General features: G+C 47.7%; 1 protein-coding gene across 1 annotated transcript; it reads left to right on the top strand.

Moving 5' to 3' along the window:
* The first annotated feature begins 15,935 nt into the window (after window positions 1-15,935).
* On the top strand, window positions 15,936-16,522 carry LOC117443610 (ladderlectin-like). Its single transcript, XM_034079515.2, has one exon. It carries the CDS (start codon window positions 16,014-16,016, stop codon window positions 16,491-16,493), a length of 480 nt encoding a protein of 159 aa, XP_033935406.1. The 5' UTR covers window positions 15,936-16,013; the 3' UTR covers window positions 16,494-16,522.
* The last annotated feature ends 822 nt before the right edge of the window (window positions 16,523-17,344 follow it).

Below are 17,344 nucleotides of genomic sequence, written 5' to 3'. Positions count from 1 at the left end.
TCCCTCTCCAGGACGGACAGACGTGCAATAGATGCCGTGTGGAAATTGAAAAGATAATACATTGGTGCCAAGATGGCGGCCGCACCCAGAACAACAGGAGAAATACATTTCTCCCACAATGGACACAAAACAACAATTTTCTGCGCAACAGCAACACCTAGTGGCCTGTCAAGGCCGCTACCTTACTGTTACATTAAGAATTAGTTGACTATCAGCATACTTTGAGTAGGCATGTGTTAGACTATCCAATTCAAGTGAAAAACTGTTGAACAGTAGAAAGTCTATAACCTATCAACAGAACACATTCATCCACTAATGATATGCAACAGACATGGGAACAAAGCGAAATGTTTTGCACTGATCACGAGCACTGGATAACTGAAGTCAATGCCAGGCTATAAAGCACAGTAGAACAAACACTATAGGCAGCATATCAGAGAAAGAACGCTTTTTTATTTTAAGAATATACTAACAGAAGAACATTAAATTAGAACCGCCCCCCCCAACCACATTCATTCCTACTAAAGGACATCTAAACGTAATTGCAGATTAAACAAATAAATTAACTCACTGTCATCAGAGCATTCTTATTGTACTATCTTCCTGATTGTATATAGTTTATATTTGTGTTCCTGTGCCATGTTTAGAGCTTTAGTAAAGTGCAAGTGCGTTTTCAGAAGGAAACACAGTGTGCTTTGGAGCCACTGCTGTAATGTCAAAGGACCTGTTGCGCCTCGTGGCCACTGGAGGGCAGCAGAGGAGCAAGTGAGAGCGACGATGAGTTGAGAACGGAAAGAAACGCGAGACACAAAGCAACAAGTCTCCCTGAAATGAATTCCTGATGTTTGATGCGATATATCCACAAGCTTAGGGTCTGTTCTGCCTAATGTTCGTCTTCATGTTGCACAAGCTGGGAATGATGTGTGGTCATGTGGTGTCTCAATGAAATGTTTACAAAGCTTTAGTGTGATGGGCAGCTCGGTCTTCATGTGCTAGAAAGCGCTTCAGAAACAGACCGTCATCCCTCCCGACCAACGTCTTCTGGAGATTGTAAAGAACGTTTGTTTTGGTCTGGCAATGTTTAGCACTGCCAACATTTCATTTCATATCTTCATATACTCTAGTAAACAATGTAAAGTTTAGTGTGACATAGTGCTGCGTACCTGGACTCACATTCAGGTTCAGGTCCGGACTCGTAAGTCTAAAATACTTGCTCCAACTGAATCGAAAACATCTCTGAGAAAGCGAGAGGGAATGCTGTCTGAGGTGCAGTTTGTCGGCCGCAGGTGCTTGACTATATCCGAGAGAGAAGAGAGGGATACAGGCTCAAAGTGGTCGAGGACAGCAGGGCACAGAAAAGGAGCAGAATCTGGGGTAGCACTAGTGTGGGCTAGCATAACCCCTCGATTCCACCGGGTCCGTCTGCTTCGCATCACGGCTGCGCCGCGGTTTTGGTCCGGCCTCCTCCGGTGTCAAACCCCATGACTCTGTTCCACGTGTCTTCAGTCAGTTCTGGACCCCATGACTCTGTTCCACATGTCTTCAGTCAGTTCTGGACCCCATGACTCTGTTCCACATGTCTTCAGTCAGTTCTGGACCCTCTGACTCTGTTCTACATGTCTTCAGTCAGTTCTGGACCCTATGACTCTGTTCCACATGTCTTCAGTCAGTTCTGGACCCCCTGACTCTGTTCCACATGTCTTCAGTCAGTTATGGACCCTATGACTCTGTTCCACATGTCTTCAGTCAGTTCAGTCATTCCACCGGGTCCGTCTGCTTCACGTCACGGCTGCGCCGCGGTTTTGGTCCGGCCTCCTCCGGTGTCAAACCCTATGACTCTGTTCCACGTGTCTTCAGTCAGTTCTGGACCCCATGACTCTGTTCCACATGTCTTCAGTCAGTTCTGGACCCTCTGACTCTATTCCACATGTCTTCAGTCAGTTCTGGACCCTATGACTCTGTTCCACGTGTCTTCACGTGTCTTCAGTCAGTTCTGGACCCCATGACTCTGTTCCACGTGTCTTCAGTCAATTCTGGACCCTCTGACTCTGTTCCACGTGTCTTCAGTCAGTTCTGGACCCCATGACTCTGTTCCACGTGTCTTCAGTCAGTTCTGGACCCCATGACTCTGTTCCACATGTCTTCAGTGTGTTTTGGACCCCATGACTCTGTTCCACATGTCTTCAGTGAGTTCTGGACCCCATGACTCTGTTCCACATGTCTTCAGTGAGTTCTGGACCCCATGACTCTGTTCCACATGTCTTTAGTCAGTTCTGGACCCCATGACTCTGTTCCACATGTCTTCAGTCAGTTATGGACCCTCTGACTCTGTTCCACATGTCTTCAGTCAGTTCTGGACCCCATGACTCTGTTCCACATGTCTTTAGTCAGTTCTGGACCCTCTGACTCTGTTGCACATGTCTTCAGTCAGTTCTGGACACCATGACTCTGTTCCACATGTCTTCAGTCAGTTCTGGACCCCATGACTCTGTTCCACATGTATTCAGTCAGTTTTGGACCCCATGACTCTGTTCCACATGTCTTCAGTCAGTTCTGGACCCTATGACTCTGTTCCACATGTCTTCAGTCAGTTATGGACCCCATGACTCTGTTCCACGTATCTTCAGTCAGTTCTGGACCCTATGACTCTGTTCCACATGTCTTCAGTGAGTTATGGACCCCATGACTCTGTTCCACATGTCTTCAGTCAGTTCTGGACCCCATGACTCTGTTCCACGTGTCTTCAGTCAGTTCTGGATCCCATGACTCTGTTCCACATGTCTTCAGTCAATTCTGGACCCCATGACTCTGTTCCACATGTCTTTAGTCAGTTCTGGACCCCATGACTCTGTTCCACATGTCTTCAGTCAGTTCTGGAACCCATGACTCTGTTCCACATGTCTTCAGTCAGTTATGGACCCTCTGACTCTGTTCCACATGTCTTCAGTCAGTTCTGGACCCCATGACTCTGTTCCACATGTCTTTAGTCAGTTCTGGACCCTCTGACTCTGTTGCACATGTCTTCAGTCAGTTCTGGACCCCATGACTCTGTTCCACATCTCTTCAGTCAGTTCTGGACCCCATGACTCTGTTCCACATGTATTCAGTCAGTTCTGGACCCCATGACTCTGTTCCACATGTCTTCAGTCAGTTCTGGACCCTATGACTCTGTTCCACATGTCTTCAGTGAGGTATGGACCCCATGACTCTGTTCCACATGTCTTCAGTCAGTTCTGGACCCCATGACTCTGTTCCACGTGTCTTCAGTCAGTTCTGGATCCCATGACTCTGTTCCACATGTCTTCAGTCAGTTCTGGACCCCATGACTCTGTTCCACATGTCTTCAGTCAGTTCTGGACCCTCTTACTCTGTTCCTCAGTTCTGGACCCTATGACTCTGTTCCACATGTCTTCAGTGAGTTCTGGACCCCATGACTCTGTTCCACATGTCTTCAGTCAGTTCTGGACCCCTGACTCTGTTCCACATGTCTTCAGTCAGTTCTGGACCCTATGACTCTGTTCCACGTGTCTTCAGTCAGTTATGGACCCCATGACTCTGTTCCACATGTCTTCAGTCAGTTCTGGACCCCATGACTCTGTTCCACATGTCTTCAGTCAGTTATGGACCCTCTGACTCTGTTCCACATGTCTTCAGTCAGTTCTGGACCCCATGACTCTGTTCCACATGTCTTTAGTCAGTTCTGGACCCTCTGACTCTGTTGCACATGTCTTCAGTCAGTTCTGGACCCCATGACTCTGTTCCACATCTCTTCAGTCAGTTCTGGACCCCATGACTCTGTTCCACATGTATTCAGTCAGTTCTGGACCCCATGACTCTGTTCCACATGTCTTCAGTCAGTTCTGGACCCTATGACTCTGTTCCACATGTCTTCAGTCAGTTATGGACCCCATGACTCTGTTCCACGTATCTTCAGTCAGTTCTGGACCCTATGACTCTGTTCCACATGTCTTCAGTGAGTTATGGACCCCATGACTCTGTTCCACATGTCTTCAGTCAGTTCTGGACCCCATGACTCTGTTCCACGTGTCTTCAGTCAGTTCTGGATCCCATGACTCTGTTCCACATGTCTTCAGTCAGTTCTGGACCCCATGACTCTGTTCCACATGTCTTCAGTCAGTTCTGGACCCTCTTACTCTGTTCCTCAGTTCTGGACCCTATGACTCTGTTCCACATGTCTTCAGTGAGTTCTGGACCCCATGACTCTGTTCCACATGTCTTCAGTCAGTTCTGGACCCCATGACTCTGTTCCACGTGTTTTCAGTCAGTTCTGGACCCTATGACTCTGTTCCACATGTCTTCAGTCAGTTCTGGACCCTATGACTCTGTTCCACATGTCTTCAGTCAGTTCTGGACCCCATGACTCTGTTCCACATATATTCAGTCAGTTCTGGACCCCCTGACTCTGTTCCACATGTCTTCAGTCAGTTCTGGACCCCATAACTCTGTTCCACATGTCTTCAGTCAGTTCTGGACCCCATGACTCTGTTCCACATGTCTTCAGTCAGTTCTGGACCCCTGACTCTGTTCCACATGTCTTCAGTCAGTTCTGGACCCTATGACTCTGTTCCACGTGTCTTCAGTCAGTTATGGACCCCATGACTCTGTTCCACATGTCTTCAGTCAGTTCTGGACCCCATGACTCTGTTCCACATGTCTTTAGTCAGTTCTGGACCCTCTGACTCTGTTGCACATGTCTTCAGTCAGTTCTGGACCCCATGACTCTGTTCCACATCTCTTCAGTCAGTTCTGGACCCCATGACTCTGTTCCACATGTATTCAGTCAGTTCTGGACCCCATGACTCTGTTCCACATGTCTTCAGTCAGTTCTGGACCCTATGACTCTGTTCCACATGTCTTCAGTCAGTTATGGACCCCATGACTCTGTTCCACGTATCTTCAGTCAGTTCTGGACCCTATGACTCTGTTCCACATGTCTTCAGTGAGTTATGGACCCCATGACTCTGTTCCACATGTCTTCAGTCAGTTCTGGACCCCATGACTCTGTTCCACGTGTCTTCAGTCAGTTCTGGATCCCATGACTCTGTTCCACATGTCTTCAGTCAGTTCTGGACCCCATGACTCTGTTCCACATGTCTTCAGTCAGTTCTGGACCCTCTTACTCTGTTCCTCAGTTCTGGACCCTATGACTCTGTTCCACATGTCTTCAGTGAGTTCTGGACCCCATGACTCTGTTCCACATGTCTTCAGTCAGTTCTGGACCCCATGACTCTGTTCCACGTGTTTTCAGTCAGTTCTGGACCCTATGACTCTGTTCCACATGTCTTCAGTCAGTTCTGGACCCTATGACTCTGTTCCACATGTCTTCAGTCAGTTCTGGACCCCATGACTCTGTTCCACATATATTCAGTCAGTTCTGGACCCCCTGACTCTGTTCCACATGTCTTCAGTCAGTTCTGGACCCCATAACTCTGTTCCACATGTCTTCAGTCAGTTCTGGACCCCATGACTCTGTTCCACATGTCTTCAGTCAGTTCTGGACCCCTGACTCTGTTCCACATGTCTTCAGTCAGTTCTGGACCCTATGACTCTGTTCCACGTGTCTTCAGTCAGTTATGGACCCCATGACTCTGTTCCACATGTCTTCAGTCAGTTCTGGACCCTATGACTCTGTTCTATGTGTCTTCAGTCAGTTATGGACCCTATGACTCTGTTCCACATGTCTTCAGTCAGTTCTGGACCCCATGACTCTGTTCCACATGTCTTCAGTCAGTTCTGGACCCCATGACTCTGTTCCACGTGTTTTCAGTCAGTTCTGGACCCTATGACTCTGTTCCACATGTCTTCAGTCAGTTCTGGACCATATGACTCTGTTCCACATGTCTTCAGTCAGTTCTGGACCCCATGACTCTGTTCCACATATATTCAGTCAGTTCTGGACCCCTTGACTCTGTTCCACATGTCTTCAGTCAGTTCTGGACCCCATAACTCTGTTCCACATGTCTTCAGTCAGTTCTGGACCCCATGACTCTGTTCCACATGTCTTCAGTCAGTTCTGGACCCCTGACTCTGTTCCACATGTCTTCAGTCAGTTCTGGACCCTATGACTCTGTTCCACGTGTCTTCAGTCAGTTATGGACCCCATGACTCTGTTCCACATGTCTTCAGTCAGTTCTGGACCCTATGACTCTGTTCTATGTGTCTTCAGTCAGTTATGGACCCTATGACTCTGTTCCACATGTCTTCAGTCAGTTCTGGACCCCATGACTCTGTTCCACATGTCTTCAGTCAGTTCTGGACCCCATGACTCTGTTCCACATGTCTTCAGTCAGTTCTGGACCCTATGACTCTGTTCCACGTGTCTTCAGTCAGGTCTGGACCCTATGACTCTGTTCCACGTGTCTTCAGTCAGGTCTGGACCCTATGACTCTGTTCCACGTGTCTTCAGTCAGGTCTGGACCCTATGACTCTGTTCCACGTGTCTTCAGTCAGGTCTGGACCCTATGACTCTGTTCCACGTGTCTTCAGTCAGGTCTGGACCCTCTGACTCTGTTGCACATGTCTTCAGTCAGTTCTGGACCCCATGACTCTGTTCCACATGTCTTCAGTCAGTTCTGGACCCCCTGACTCTGTTCCACATGTCTTCAGTCAGTTCTGGACCCCATGACTCTGTTCCACATGTCTTCAGTCAGTTCTGGACCCCATGACTCTGTTCCACATGTCTTCAGTCAGTTCTGGACCCCTGACTCTGTTCCACATGTCTTCAGTCAGTTCTGGACCCTATGACTCTGTTCCACGTGTCTTCAGTCAGTTATGGACCCCATGACTCTGTTCCACATGTCTTCAGTCAGTTCTGGACCCTATGACTCTGTTCTATGTGTCTTCAGTCAGTTATGGACCCTCTGACTCTGTTCCACATTTCTTCAGTCAGTTCTGGACCCTATGACTCTGTTCTATGTGTCTTCAGTCAGTTATGGACCCTATGACTCTGTTCCACATGTCTTCAGTCAGTTCTGGACCCCATGACTCTGTTCCACATGTCTTCAGTCAGTTCTGGACCCCATGACTCTGTTCCACATGTCTTCAGTCAGTTCTGGACCCCATGACTCTGTTCCACATGTCTTCAGTCAGTTCTGGACCCCATTACTCTGTTCCACATGTCTTCAGTCAGTTCTGGACCCCATGAATCTGTTCCACATGTCTTCAGTCAGTTCTGGACCCCATGACTCTGTTCCACATGTCTTCAGTCAGTTCTGGACCCCCTGACTCTGTTCCACGTGTCTTCAGTCAGTTCCGGACCCTCTGACTCTGTTCCACATGTCTTCAGTCAGTTCTGGACCCCATGACTCTGTTCCACGTGTCTTCAGTCAGTTCTGGACCCCATGACTCTGTTCCACATGTCTTCAGTCAGGTCTGGACCCTATGACTCTGTTCCACGTGTCTTCAGTCAGGTCTGGACCCTATGACTCTGTTCCACGTGTCTTCAGTCAGGTCTGGACCCTATGACTCTGTTCCACGTGTCTTCAGTCAGGTCTGGACCCTATGACTCTGTTCCACGTGTCTTCAGTCAGGTCTGGACCCTCTGACTCTGTTCCATGTGTCTTCAGTCAGGTCTGGACCCTATGACTCTGTTCCACATGTCTTCAGTCAGTTCTGGACCCCATGACTCTGTTCCACATGTCTTCAGTCAGTTCTGGACCCCCTGACTCTGTTCCACGTGTCTTCAGTCAGTTCCGGACCCTCTGACTCTGTTCCACATGTCTTCAGTCAGTTCTGGACCCCATGACTCTGTTCCACGTGTCTTCAGTCAGTTCTGGACCCCATGACTCTGTTCCACATGTCTTCAGTCAGGTCTGGACCCTATGACTCTGTTCCACGTGTCTTCAGTCAGGTCTGGACCCTATGACTCTGTTCCACGTGTCTTCAGTCAGGTCTGGACCCTATGACTCTGTTCCACGTGTCTTCAGTCAGGTCTGGACCCTCTGACTCTGTTGCACATGTCTTCAGTCAGTTCTGGACCCCATGACTCTGTTCCACGTGTCTTCAGTCAGTTATGGACGCCATGACTCTGTTCCACATTTCTTCAGTCAGTTCTGGACCCTATGACTCTGTTCCACATGTCTTCAGTGAGTTCTGGACCCCATGACTCTGTTCCACATGTCTTCAGTCAGTTCTGGACCCCATGACTCTGTTCCACGTGTTTTCAGTCAGTTCTGGACCCTATGACTCTGTTCCACATGTCTTCAGTCAGTTCTGGACCCTATGACTCTGTTCCACATGTCTTCAGTCAGTTCTGGACCCCATGACTCTGTTCCACATATATTCAGTCAGTTCTGGACCCCCTGACTCTGTTCCACATGTCTTCAGTCAGTTCTGGACCCCATAACTCTGTTCCACATGTCTTCAGTCAGTTCTGGACCCCATGACTCTGTTCCACATGTCTTCAGTCAGTTCTGGACCCCTGACTCTGTTCCACATGTCTTCAGTCAGTTCTGGACCCTATGACTCTGTTCCACGTGTCTTCAGTCAGTTATGGACTCCATGACTCTGTTCCACATGTCTTCAGTCAGTTCTGGACCCTATGACTCTGTTCTATGTGTCTTCAGTCAGTTATGGATCCTCTGACTCTGTTCCACATTTCTTCAGTCAGGTCTGGACCCTATGACTCTGTTCCACTTGTCTTCAGTCAGTTATGGACCCCATGACTCTGTTCCACATGTCTTCAGTCAGTTCTGGACCCTATGACTCTGTTCTATGTGTCTTCAGTCAGTTATGGACCCTATGACTCTGTTCCACATGTCTTCAGTCAGTTCTGGACCCCATGACTCTGTTCCACATGTCTTCAGTCAGTTTTGGACCCCATGACTCTGTTCCACATGTCTTCAGTCAGTTCTGGACCCCATGACTCTGTTCCACATGTCTTCATTCAGTTCTGGACCCCATTACTCTGTTCCACATGTCTTCACTCAGTTCTGGACCCCATGAATCTGTTCCACATGTCTTCAGTCAGTTCTGGACCCTATGACTCTGTTCCACATGTCTTCAGTCAGTTCTGGACCCCATGACTCTGTTCCACATGTCTTCAGTCAGTTCTGGACCCCCTGACTCTGTTCCACGTGTCTTCAGTCAGGTCTGGACCCTATGACTCTGTTCCACATGTCTTCAGTCAGTTCTGGACCCCATGACTCTGTTCCACATGTCTTCAGTCAGTTCTGGACCCCCTGACTCTGTTCCACATGTCTTCAGTCAGTTCCGGACCCTCTGACTCTGTTCCACATGTCTTCAGTCAGTTCTGGACCCCATGACTCTGTTCCACGTGTCTTCAGTCAGTTCTGGACCCCATGACTCTGTTCCACATGTCTTCAGTCAGGTCTGGACCCTATGACTCTGTTCCACGTGTCTTCAGTCAGGTCTGGACCCTATGACTCTGTTCCACGTGTCTTCAGTCAGGTCTGGACCCTATGACTCTGTTCCACGTGTCTTCAGTCAGGTCTGGACCCTATGACTCTGTTCCACGTGTCTTCAGTCAGGTCTGGACCCTCTGACTCTGTTCCATGTGTCTTCAGTCAGGTCTGGACCCTATGACTCTGTTCCACATGTCTTCAGTCAGTTCTGGACCCCATGACTCTGTTCCACATGTCTTCAGTCAGTTCTGGACCCCCTGACTCTGTTCCACGTGTCTTCAGTCAGTTCCGGACCCTCTGACTCTGTTCCACATGTCTTCAGTCAGTTCTGGACCCCATGACTCTGTTCCACGTGTCTTCAGTCAGTTCTGGACCCCATGACTCTATTCCACGTGTTTTCAGTCAGTTCTGGACCCTATGACTCTGTTCCACATGTCTTCAGTCAGTTCTGGACCCTATGACTCTGTTCCACATGTCTTCAGTCAGTTCTAGACCCCATGACTCTGTTCCACATATATTCAGTCAGTTCTGGACCCCCTGACTCTGTTCCACATGTCTTCAGTCAGTTCTGGACCCCATAACTCTGTTCCACATGTCTTCAGTCAGTTCTGGACCCCATGACTCTGTTCCACATGTCTTCAGTCAGTTCTGGACCCCTGACTCTGTTCCACATGTCTTCAGTCAGTTCTGGACCCTATGACTCTGTTCCACGTGTCTTCAGTCAGTTATGGACTCCATGACTCTGTTCCACATGTCTTCAGTCAGTTCTGGACCCTATGACTCTGTTCTATGTGTCTTCAGTCAGTTATGGATCCTCTGACTCTGTTCCACATTTCTTCAGTCAGGTCTGGACCCTATGACTCTGTTCCACTTGTCTTCAGTCAGTTATGGACCCCATGACTCTGTTCCACATGTCTTCAGTCAGTTCTGGACCCTATGACTCTGTTCTATGTGTCTTCAGTCAGTTATGGACCCTATGACTCTGTTCCACATGTCTTCAGTCAGTTCTGGACCCCATGACTCTGTTCCACATGTCTTCAGTCAGTTCTGGACCCCATGACTCTGTTCCACATGTCTTCAGTCAGTTCTGGACCCCATGACTCTGTTCCACATGTCTTCATTCAGTTCTGGACCCCATTACTCTGTTCCACATGTCTTCACTCAGTTCTGGACCCCATGACTCTGTTCCACATGTCTTCAGTCAGTTCTGGACCCTATGACTCTGTTCCACATGTCTTCAGTCAGTTCTGGACCCCATGACTCTGTTCCACATGTCTTCAGTCAGTTCTGGACCCCCTGACTCTGTTCCACGTGTCTTCAGTCAGGTCTGGACCCTATGACTCTGTTCCACATGTCTTCAGTCAGTTCTGGACCCCATGACTCTGTTCCACATGTCTTCAGTCAGTTCTGGACCCCCTGACTCTGTTCCACATGTCTTCAGTCAGTTCCGGACCCTCTGACTCTGTTCCACATGTCTTCAGTCAGTTCTGGACCCCATGACTCTGTTCCACGTGTCTTCAGTCAGTTCTGGACCCCATGACTCTGTTCCACATGTCTTCAGTCAGGTCTGGACCCTATGACTCTGTTCCACGTGTCTTCAGTCAGGTCTGGACCCTATGACTCTGTTCCACGTGTCTTCAGTCAGGTCTGGACCCTATGACTCTGTTCCACGTGTCTTCAGTCAGGTCTGGACCCTATGACTCTGTTCCACGTGTCTTCAGTCAGGTCTGGACCCTCTGACTCTGTTCCATGTGTCTTCAGTCAGGTCTGGACCCTATGACTCTGTTCCACATGTCTTCAGTCAGTTCTGGACCCCATGACTCTGTTCCACATGTCTTCAGTCAGTTCTGGACCCCCTGACTCTGTTCCACGTGTCTTCAGTCAGTTCCGGACCCTCTGACTCTGTTCCACATGTCTTCAGTCAGTTCTGGACCCCATGACTCTGTTCCACGTGTCTTCAGTCAGTTCTGGACCCCATGACTCTGTTCCACATGTCTTCAGTCAGGTCTGGACCCTATGACTCTGTTCCACGTGTCTTCAGTCAGGTCTGGACCCTATGACTCTGTTCCACGTGTCTTCAGTCAGGTCTGGACCCTATGACTCTGTTCCACGTGTCTTCAGTCAGGTCTGGACCCTATGACTCTGTTCCACGTGTCTTCAGTCAGGTCTGGACCCTATGACTCTGTTCCACGTGTCTTCAGTCAGGTCTGGACCCTCTGACTCTGTTGCACATGTCTTCAGTCAGTTCTGGACCCTATGACTCTGTTCCACATGTCTTCAGTGAGTTCTGGACCCCATGACTCTGTTCCACATGTCTTCAGTCAGTTCTGGACCCCATGACTCTGTTCCACGTGTTTTCAGTCAGTTCTGGACCCTATGACTCTGTTCCACATGTCTTCAGTCAGTTCTGGACCCTATGACTCTGTTCCACATGTCTTCAGTCAGTTCTGGACCCCATGACTCTGTTCCACATATATTCAGTCAGTTCTGGACCCCCTGACTCTGTTCCACATGTCTTCAGTCAGTTCTGGACCCCATAACTCTGTTCCACATGTCTTCAGTCAGTTCTGGACCCTATGACTCTGTTCCACATGTCTTCAGTCAGTTCTGGACCCCCTGACTCTGTTCCACGTGTCTTCAGTCAGTTCCGGACCCTCTGACTCTGTTCCACATGTCTTCAGTCAGTTCTGGACCGCATGACTCTGTTCCACGTGTCTTCAGTCAGGTCTGGACCCTATGACTCTGTTCCACGTGTCTTCAGTCAGGTCTGGACCCTCTGACTCTGTTGCACATGTCTTCAGTCAGTTCTGGACCCCATGACTCTGTTCCACATGTCTTCAGTCAGTTATGGACCCCATGACTCTGTTCCACATTTCTTCAGTCAGTTCTGGACCCTATGACTCTGTTCCACATGTCTTCAGTGAGTTCTGGACCCCATGACTCTGTTCCACATGTCTTCAGTCAGTTCTGGACCCCATGACTCTGTTCCACGTGTTTTCAGTCAGTTCTGGACCCTATGACTCTGTTCCACATGTCTTCAGTCAGTTCTGGACCCTATGACTCTGTTCCACATGTCTTCAGTCAGTTCTGGACCCCATGACTCTGTTCCACATATATTCAGTCAGTTCTGGACCCCCTGACTCTGTTCCACATGTCTTCAGTCAGTTCTGGACCCCATAACTCTGTTCCACATGTCTTCAGTCAGTTCTGGACCCTATGACTCTGTTCCACATGTCTTCAGTCAGTTCTGGACCCCCTGACTCTGTTCCACGTGTCTTCAGTCAGTTCCGGACCCTCTGACTCTGTTCCACATGTCTTCAGTCAGTTCTGGACCGCATGACTCTGTTCCACGTGTCTTCAGTCAGTTCTGGACCCCATGACTCTGTTCCACATGTCTTCAGTCAGGTCTGGACCCTATGACTCTGTTCCACGTGTCTTCAGTCAGGTCTGGACCCTATGACTCTGTTCCACATGTCTTCAGTCAGGTCTGGACCCTATGACTCTGTTCCACGTGTCTTCAGTCAGGTCTGGACCCTATGACTCTGTTCCACGTGTCTTCAGTCAGGTCTGGACCCTATGACTCTGTTCCACGTGTCTTCAGTCAGGTATGGACCCTCTGACTCTGTTGCACATGTCTTCAGTCAGTTCTGGACCCCATGACTCTGTTCCACATGTCTTCAGTCAGTTATGGACCCCATGACTCTGTTCCACATTTCTTCAGTCAGTTCTGGACCCTATGACTCTGTTCCACATGTCTTCAGTGAGTTCTGGACCCCATGACTCTGTTCCACATGTCTTCAGTCAGTTCTGGACCCCATGACTCTGTTCCACGTGTTTTCAGTCAGTTCTGGACCCTATGACTCTGTTCCACATGTCTTCAGTCAGTTCTGGACCCCATAACTCTGTTCCACATGTCTTCAGTCAGTTCTGGACCCTATGACTCTGTTCCACATGTCTTCAGTCAGTTCTGGACCCCTGACTCTGTTCCACATGTCTTCAGTCAGTTCTGGACCCTATGACTCTGTTCCACGTGTCTTCAGTCAGTTCTGGACCCTATGACTCTGTTTTATGTGTCTTCAGTCAGTTATGGATCCTCTGACTCTGTTCCACATTTCTTCAGTCAGGTCTGGACCCTATGACTCTGTTCCACTTGTCTTCAGTCAGTTATGGACCCCATGACTCTGTTCCACATGTCTTCAGTCAGTTCTGGACCCTATGACTCTGTTCTATGTGTCTTCAGTCAGTTATGGACCCTATGACTCTGTTCCACATGTCTTCAGTCAGTTCTGGACCCTATGACTCTGTTCTATGTGTCTTCAGTCAGTTATGGACCCTATGACTCTGTTCCACATGTCTTCAGTCAGTTCTGGACCCCATGACTCTGTTCCACAGTGTCTTCAGTCAGTTCTGGACCCTATGACTCTGTTCCACATGTCTTCAGTCAGTTCTGGACCCCATGACTCTGTTCCACATGTCTTCAGTCAGTTCTGGACCCTATGACTCTGTTCCACGTGTCTTTAGTCAGTTATGGACCCTATGACTCTGTTCCACATGTCTTCAGTCAGTTCTGGACCCTATGACTCTGTTCCACATGTCTTCAGTCAGTTCTGGACCCCATGACTCTGTTCCATATGTCTTCAGTCAGTTCTGGACCCTCTGACTCTGTTCCACATGTCTTCAGTCAGTTCTGGACCCTCTGACTCTGTTCCACGTGTCTTCAGTCAGTTCTGGACCCTATGACTCTGTTCCACATGTCTTCAGTCAGTTCTGGACCCTATGACTCTGTTCCACGTGTCTTCAGTCAGTTCTGGACCCTATGACTCTGTTCCACATGTCTTCAGTCAGTTCTGGACCCCATGACTCTGTTCCACATGTCTTCAGTCAGTTCTGGACCCTATGACTCTGTTCCACGTGTCTTTAGTCAGTTATGGACCCTATGACTCTGTTCCACATGTCTTCAGTCAGTTCTGGACCCTATGACTCTGTTCCACATGTCTTCAGTCAGTTATGGACCCCATGACTCTGTTCCATGTGTCTTCAGTCAGGTCTGGACCCTATGACTCGGACACTAGTTCTACCAAGGCTCATTACAGGTAAGAGTGGTAGGAGAGAAGTGGAGTTATCTTTGTATTTAGGCTGCAAGTCGACAAAGGTGATCAAGTGCTGATAATGATCCGATTCATTTGATATTGATTGTCTGCCAATACCGAATCCTGATCCGATTCTTCTATTTCCCAGATAATACAGCCGCACCGTGTACACTACACCATAAGCAATTGTTGACTGTAACGTCTACCGACTGTAATTTGTAATGTATTTTACTTTAACGGTTCTGGCAACCACAGCAGCCCAAATGTTAACGTACATGTCAAGTTTTCTTTTTACAGTGTACTTATATCTGTACATTTCTTTTCAGTTTGCTTGAAGAAGTGGCTTCAACAGACAGAAGTGCAGGCCAGACTGGGAAAGGCTGGACGCTACACAGCGGGAAACATTATGGACATGAACAAGGAAAAACAAAAACACTTTCTTTGTTGCCTTGTTCTTATCATGCATAGTGTTACTGTTTTTGTTAACATTTAAATATTGAATTCTATGTATTACTTTTATTTTAAATCAAATGCACCGGTTTTAGATCATATATTTATTTTGGTGTGTAGGTTGATTTGCATGTTGGTTGTTATTTGTATTGTTACTGTGTATTTTATTATATTAACCAGCTATTTATTAAATTTAAATACTGTTATGAACACGATACAATGTCTTTATTTTGGTCGATACCAGAATACATGACACGATGAGTCTTTGTAATATATTTATGTTCTCTAGTTTAAATAATCATGCCAGTATTTAATGTATGCTGGTCACCTGGAATCCTGGTAAGCTTCCAGCAGGGTATATTTAATACTATTATTAAACATAAACTGTTGATAGATGGATGCTGGTGACCAGCCCAGCATACTATGCTATTTTTTTAGCTGCCAGGATGGCTGGTTTAGCTGGTTTAGCTGGTTTAGCTGGTTTAGCTGGTTTAGCTGGTGCACCAGCTAAACCAGCTAAACCAGCCATCCTGGCAGCTAAAGGGTCCAAAACCCCCCTAAACCAGCCAGGCTGGTCAACAACCAGCCAGGCTGGTTTAGGGGGGTTGACCAGCCAGGCCAGCTAAGTTGGTCTGAGCTGGTTTTCTCAGCAGGGTAGACGCCGCGGCAGACAGGGAGAATGAAAAAACATGGATACAAATCAAAGAAAACGAAAAAGGTGAAGTCACTCGCAGGTGGAGCATATGAATGTCGCAATTCGACAGACCTTTTTGGCAGCAGCGCTGCTACAAGCACTATCATCAGCAGCTTAGAACAAGTGCAAGATGATGAAGAGGATGATGATGAGGGCGCGAGTTCAGATATACAGCCAGCCTCCTGCGTTCATGATGAGGGACAGAGAGTTGGAAGAACCAGCTCAACTGGTACATCCAAGTGCAGTGCCACATGTTACCGGTCATGTGATCACGTCACGTGACAATGACGTCACATTCCCACACATATATAAGAAGCAGCCGGTCACTTGAAGCTTCACAATCTCCATCCTCTCCAACGGTTCAGAGCAACTTTAACAGACGGAGACATCATCATCATGCTGGCGTTCCTCTTCCTGTTGGGCCTGGCTCTGGGTGCTGTGTCTTCAGACAACCCTCAAATGCAGCCACAGCAAGACGCCACCTGTCCCTCCTTCTGGTTCTCCTTCAACGGCCGCTGCTACAAGTACTTCAACACCGAGATGACCTGGGCTGAAGCAGAGTTCCACTGTGTGTCCCAGGGAGGCAACCTGGTGTCCATCCACAGCACAGAGGAAGAGAACTTTGTCAAATACCTGATCAACAGCTCTGACCCTACTGATGGCTATACATGGATCGGACTCAATGACATCTACGAAGAAAGAAGATGGATGTGGTCTGATGGGTGCGCAGCCAAGTATTTATTTTGGCATAGAGGACAACCGAACAACAGACGACGTGAAGACTGTGTGATCAACAACTGGTGGGGGAAGTGGAACGATGCGCCTTGTTCCAAAGCGTTCCCCTCAGTCTGTGCATCTCGCACAGCTTGTCCTTAAACTGAGAAGTTACCTGTTTTATGATATCAATAAAGACACAGATGTAAACTTGTATGTGTGTGTGAACAGAAGTCCTTTTGTCTAACCTTTATTCTCATGAATGTTATATTCACACTGCTCGCTCCAGCGGTTAATCAGAGGAATTATTTCTACACATTTTTTAAATATCAATACATTTAGTAAATAATATTGATGATGCATTATTACATTTTGATCCACAGATTTGAGCGGTTGCTTATTATTCCTGGTGTTCCACTTATTTGTTTGAACCACACGCAGTAAATCATCAATGATCACATGACGTGGGCAGGTCTACGGCACCTGGTGTGTGGACGACCAACGGGCTGAACCTGCTGACCCTATCGTCCTGCTTTGGTTATTATTTGTGTTATTTTGTTCAATAAACTTTGATTTAGGAACGCTTCAAAGTGATGAGTCTTAGCAACATGATTTATTGGGGAAAGTACCATCACTCTTTTTCTGGTTATGGGAACAACAGGTGTTTAAAGGAACGGACACGACTGTCATGTTTCTCTTTCACATGGACGTAAACGGAGAAACCTCAAATGTACTCAACAGCCCTATTTTCTGATAAGACATTCATCCTCTAGTTTTAAAGGAAGACTAACGAAAGGAGGGCTTGAGCTATCAGATATAGTTAAGATTACAGAGTGTATATATATATATATATATATATATATATATATATAATAATCTAAATGATTCAAACAAACCTTTGGTTGATTGATCTTCTTTTTTTAAAGTCAAACTTCTTGGGTTTTTCCTTTGTGTGTTATTTGATTGAAGAGGTACTGGAAGATAACCGGGTGAAACCAAAGTGCCCACAATCC

The sequence above is a fragment of the Pseudochaenichthys georgianus genome, unplaced genomic scaffold (genome assembly GCF_902827115.2).
Source record: "Pseudochaenichthys georgianus unplaced genomic scaffold, fPseGeo1.2 scaffold_639_arrow_ctg1, whole genome shotgun sequence".
In the NCBI taxonomy this organism is placed as follows: domain Eukaryota; kingdom Metazoa; phylum Chordata; class Actinopteri; order Perciformes; family Channichthyidae; genus Pseudochaenichthys; species Pseudochaenichthys georgianus.
Note: the sequence above shows the minus strand (reverse complement) of the source record. Positions and strands in the feature narration are given on the sequence as shown.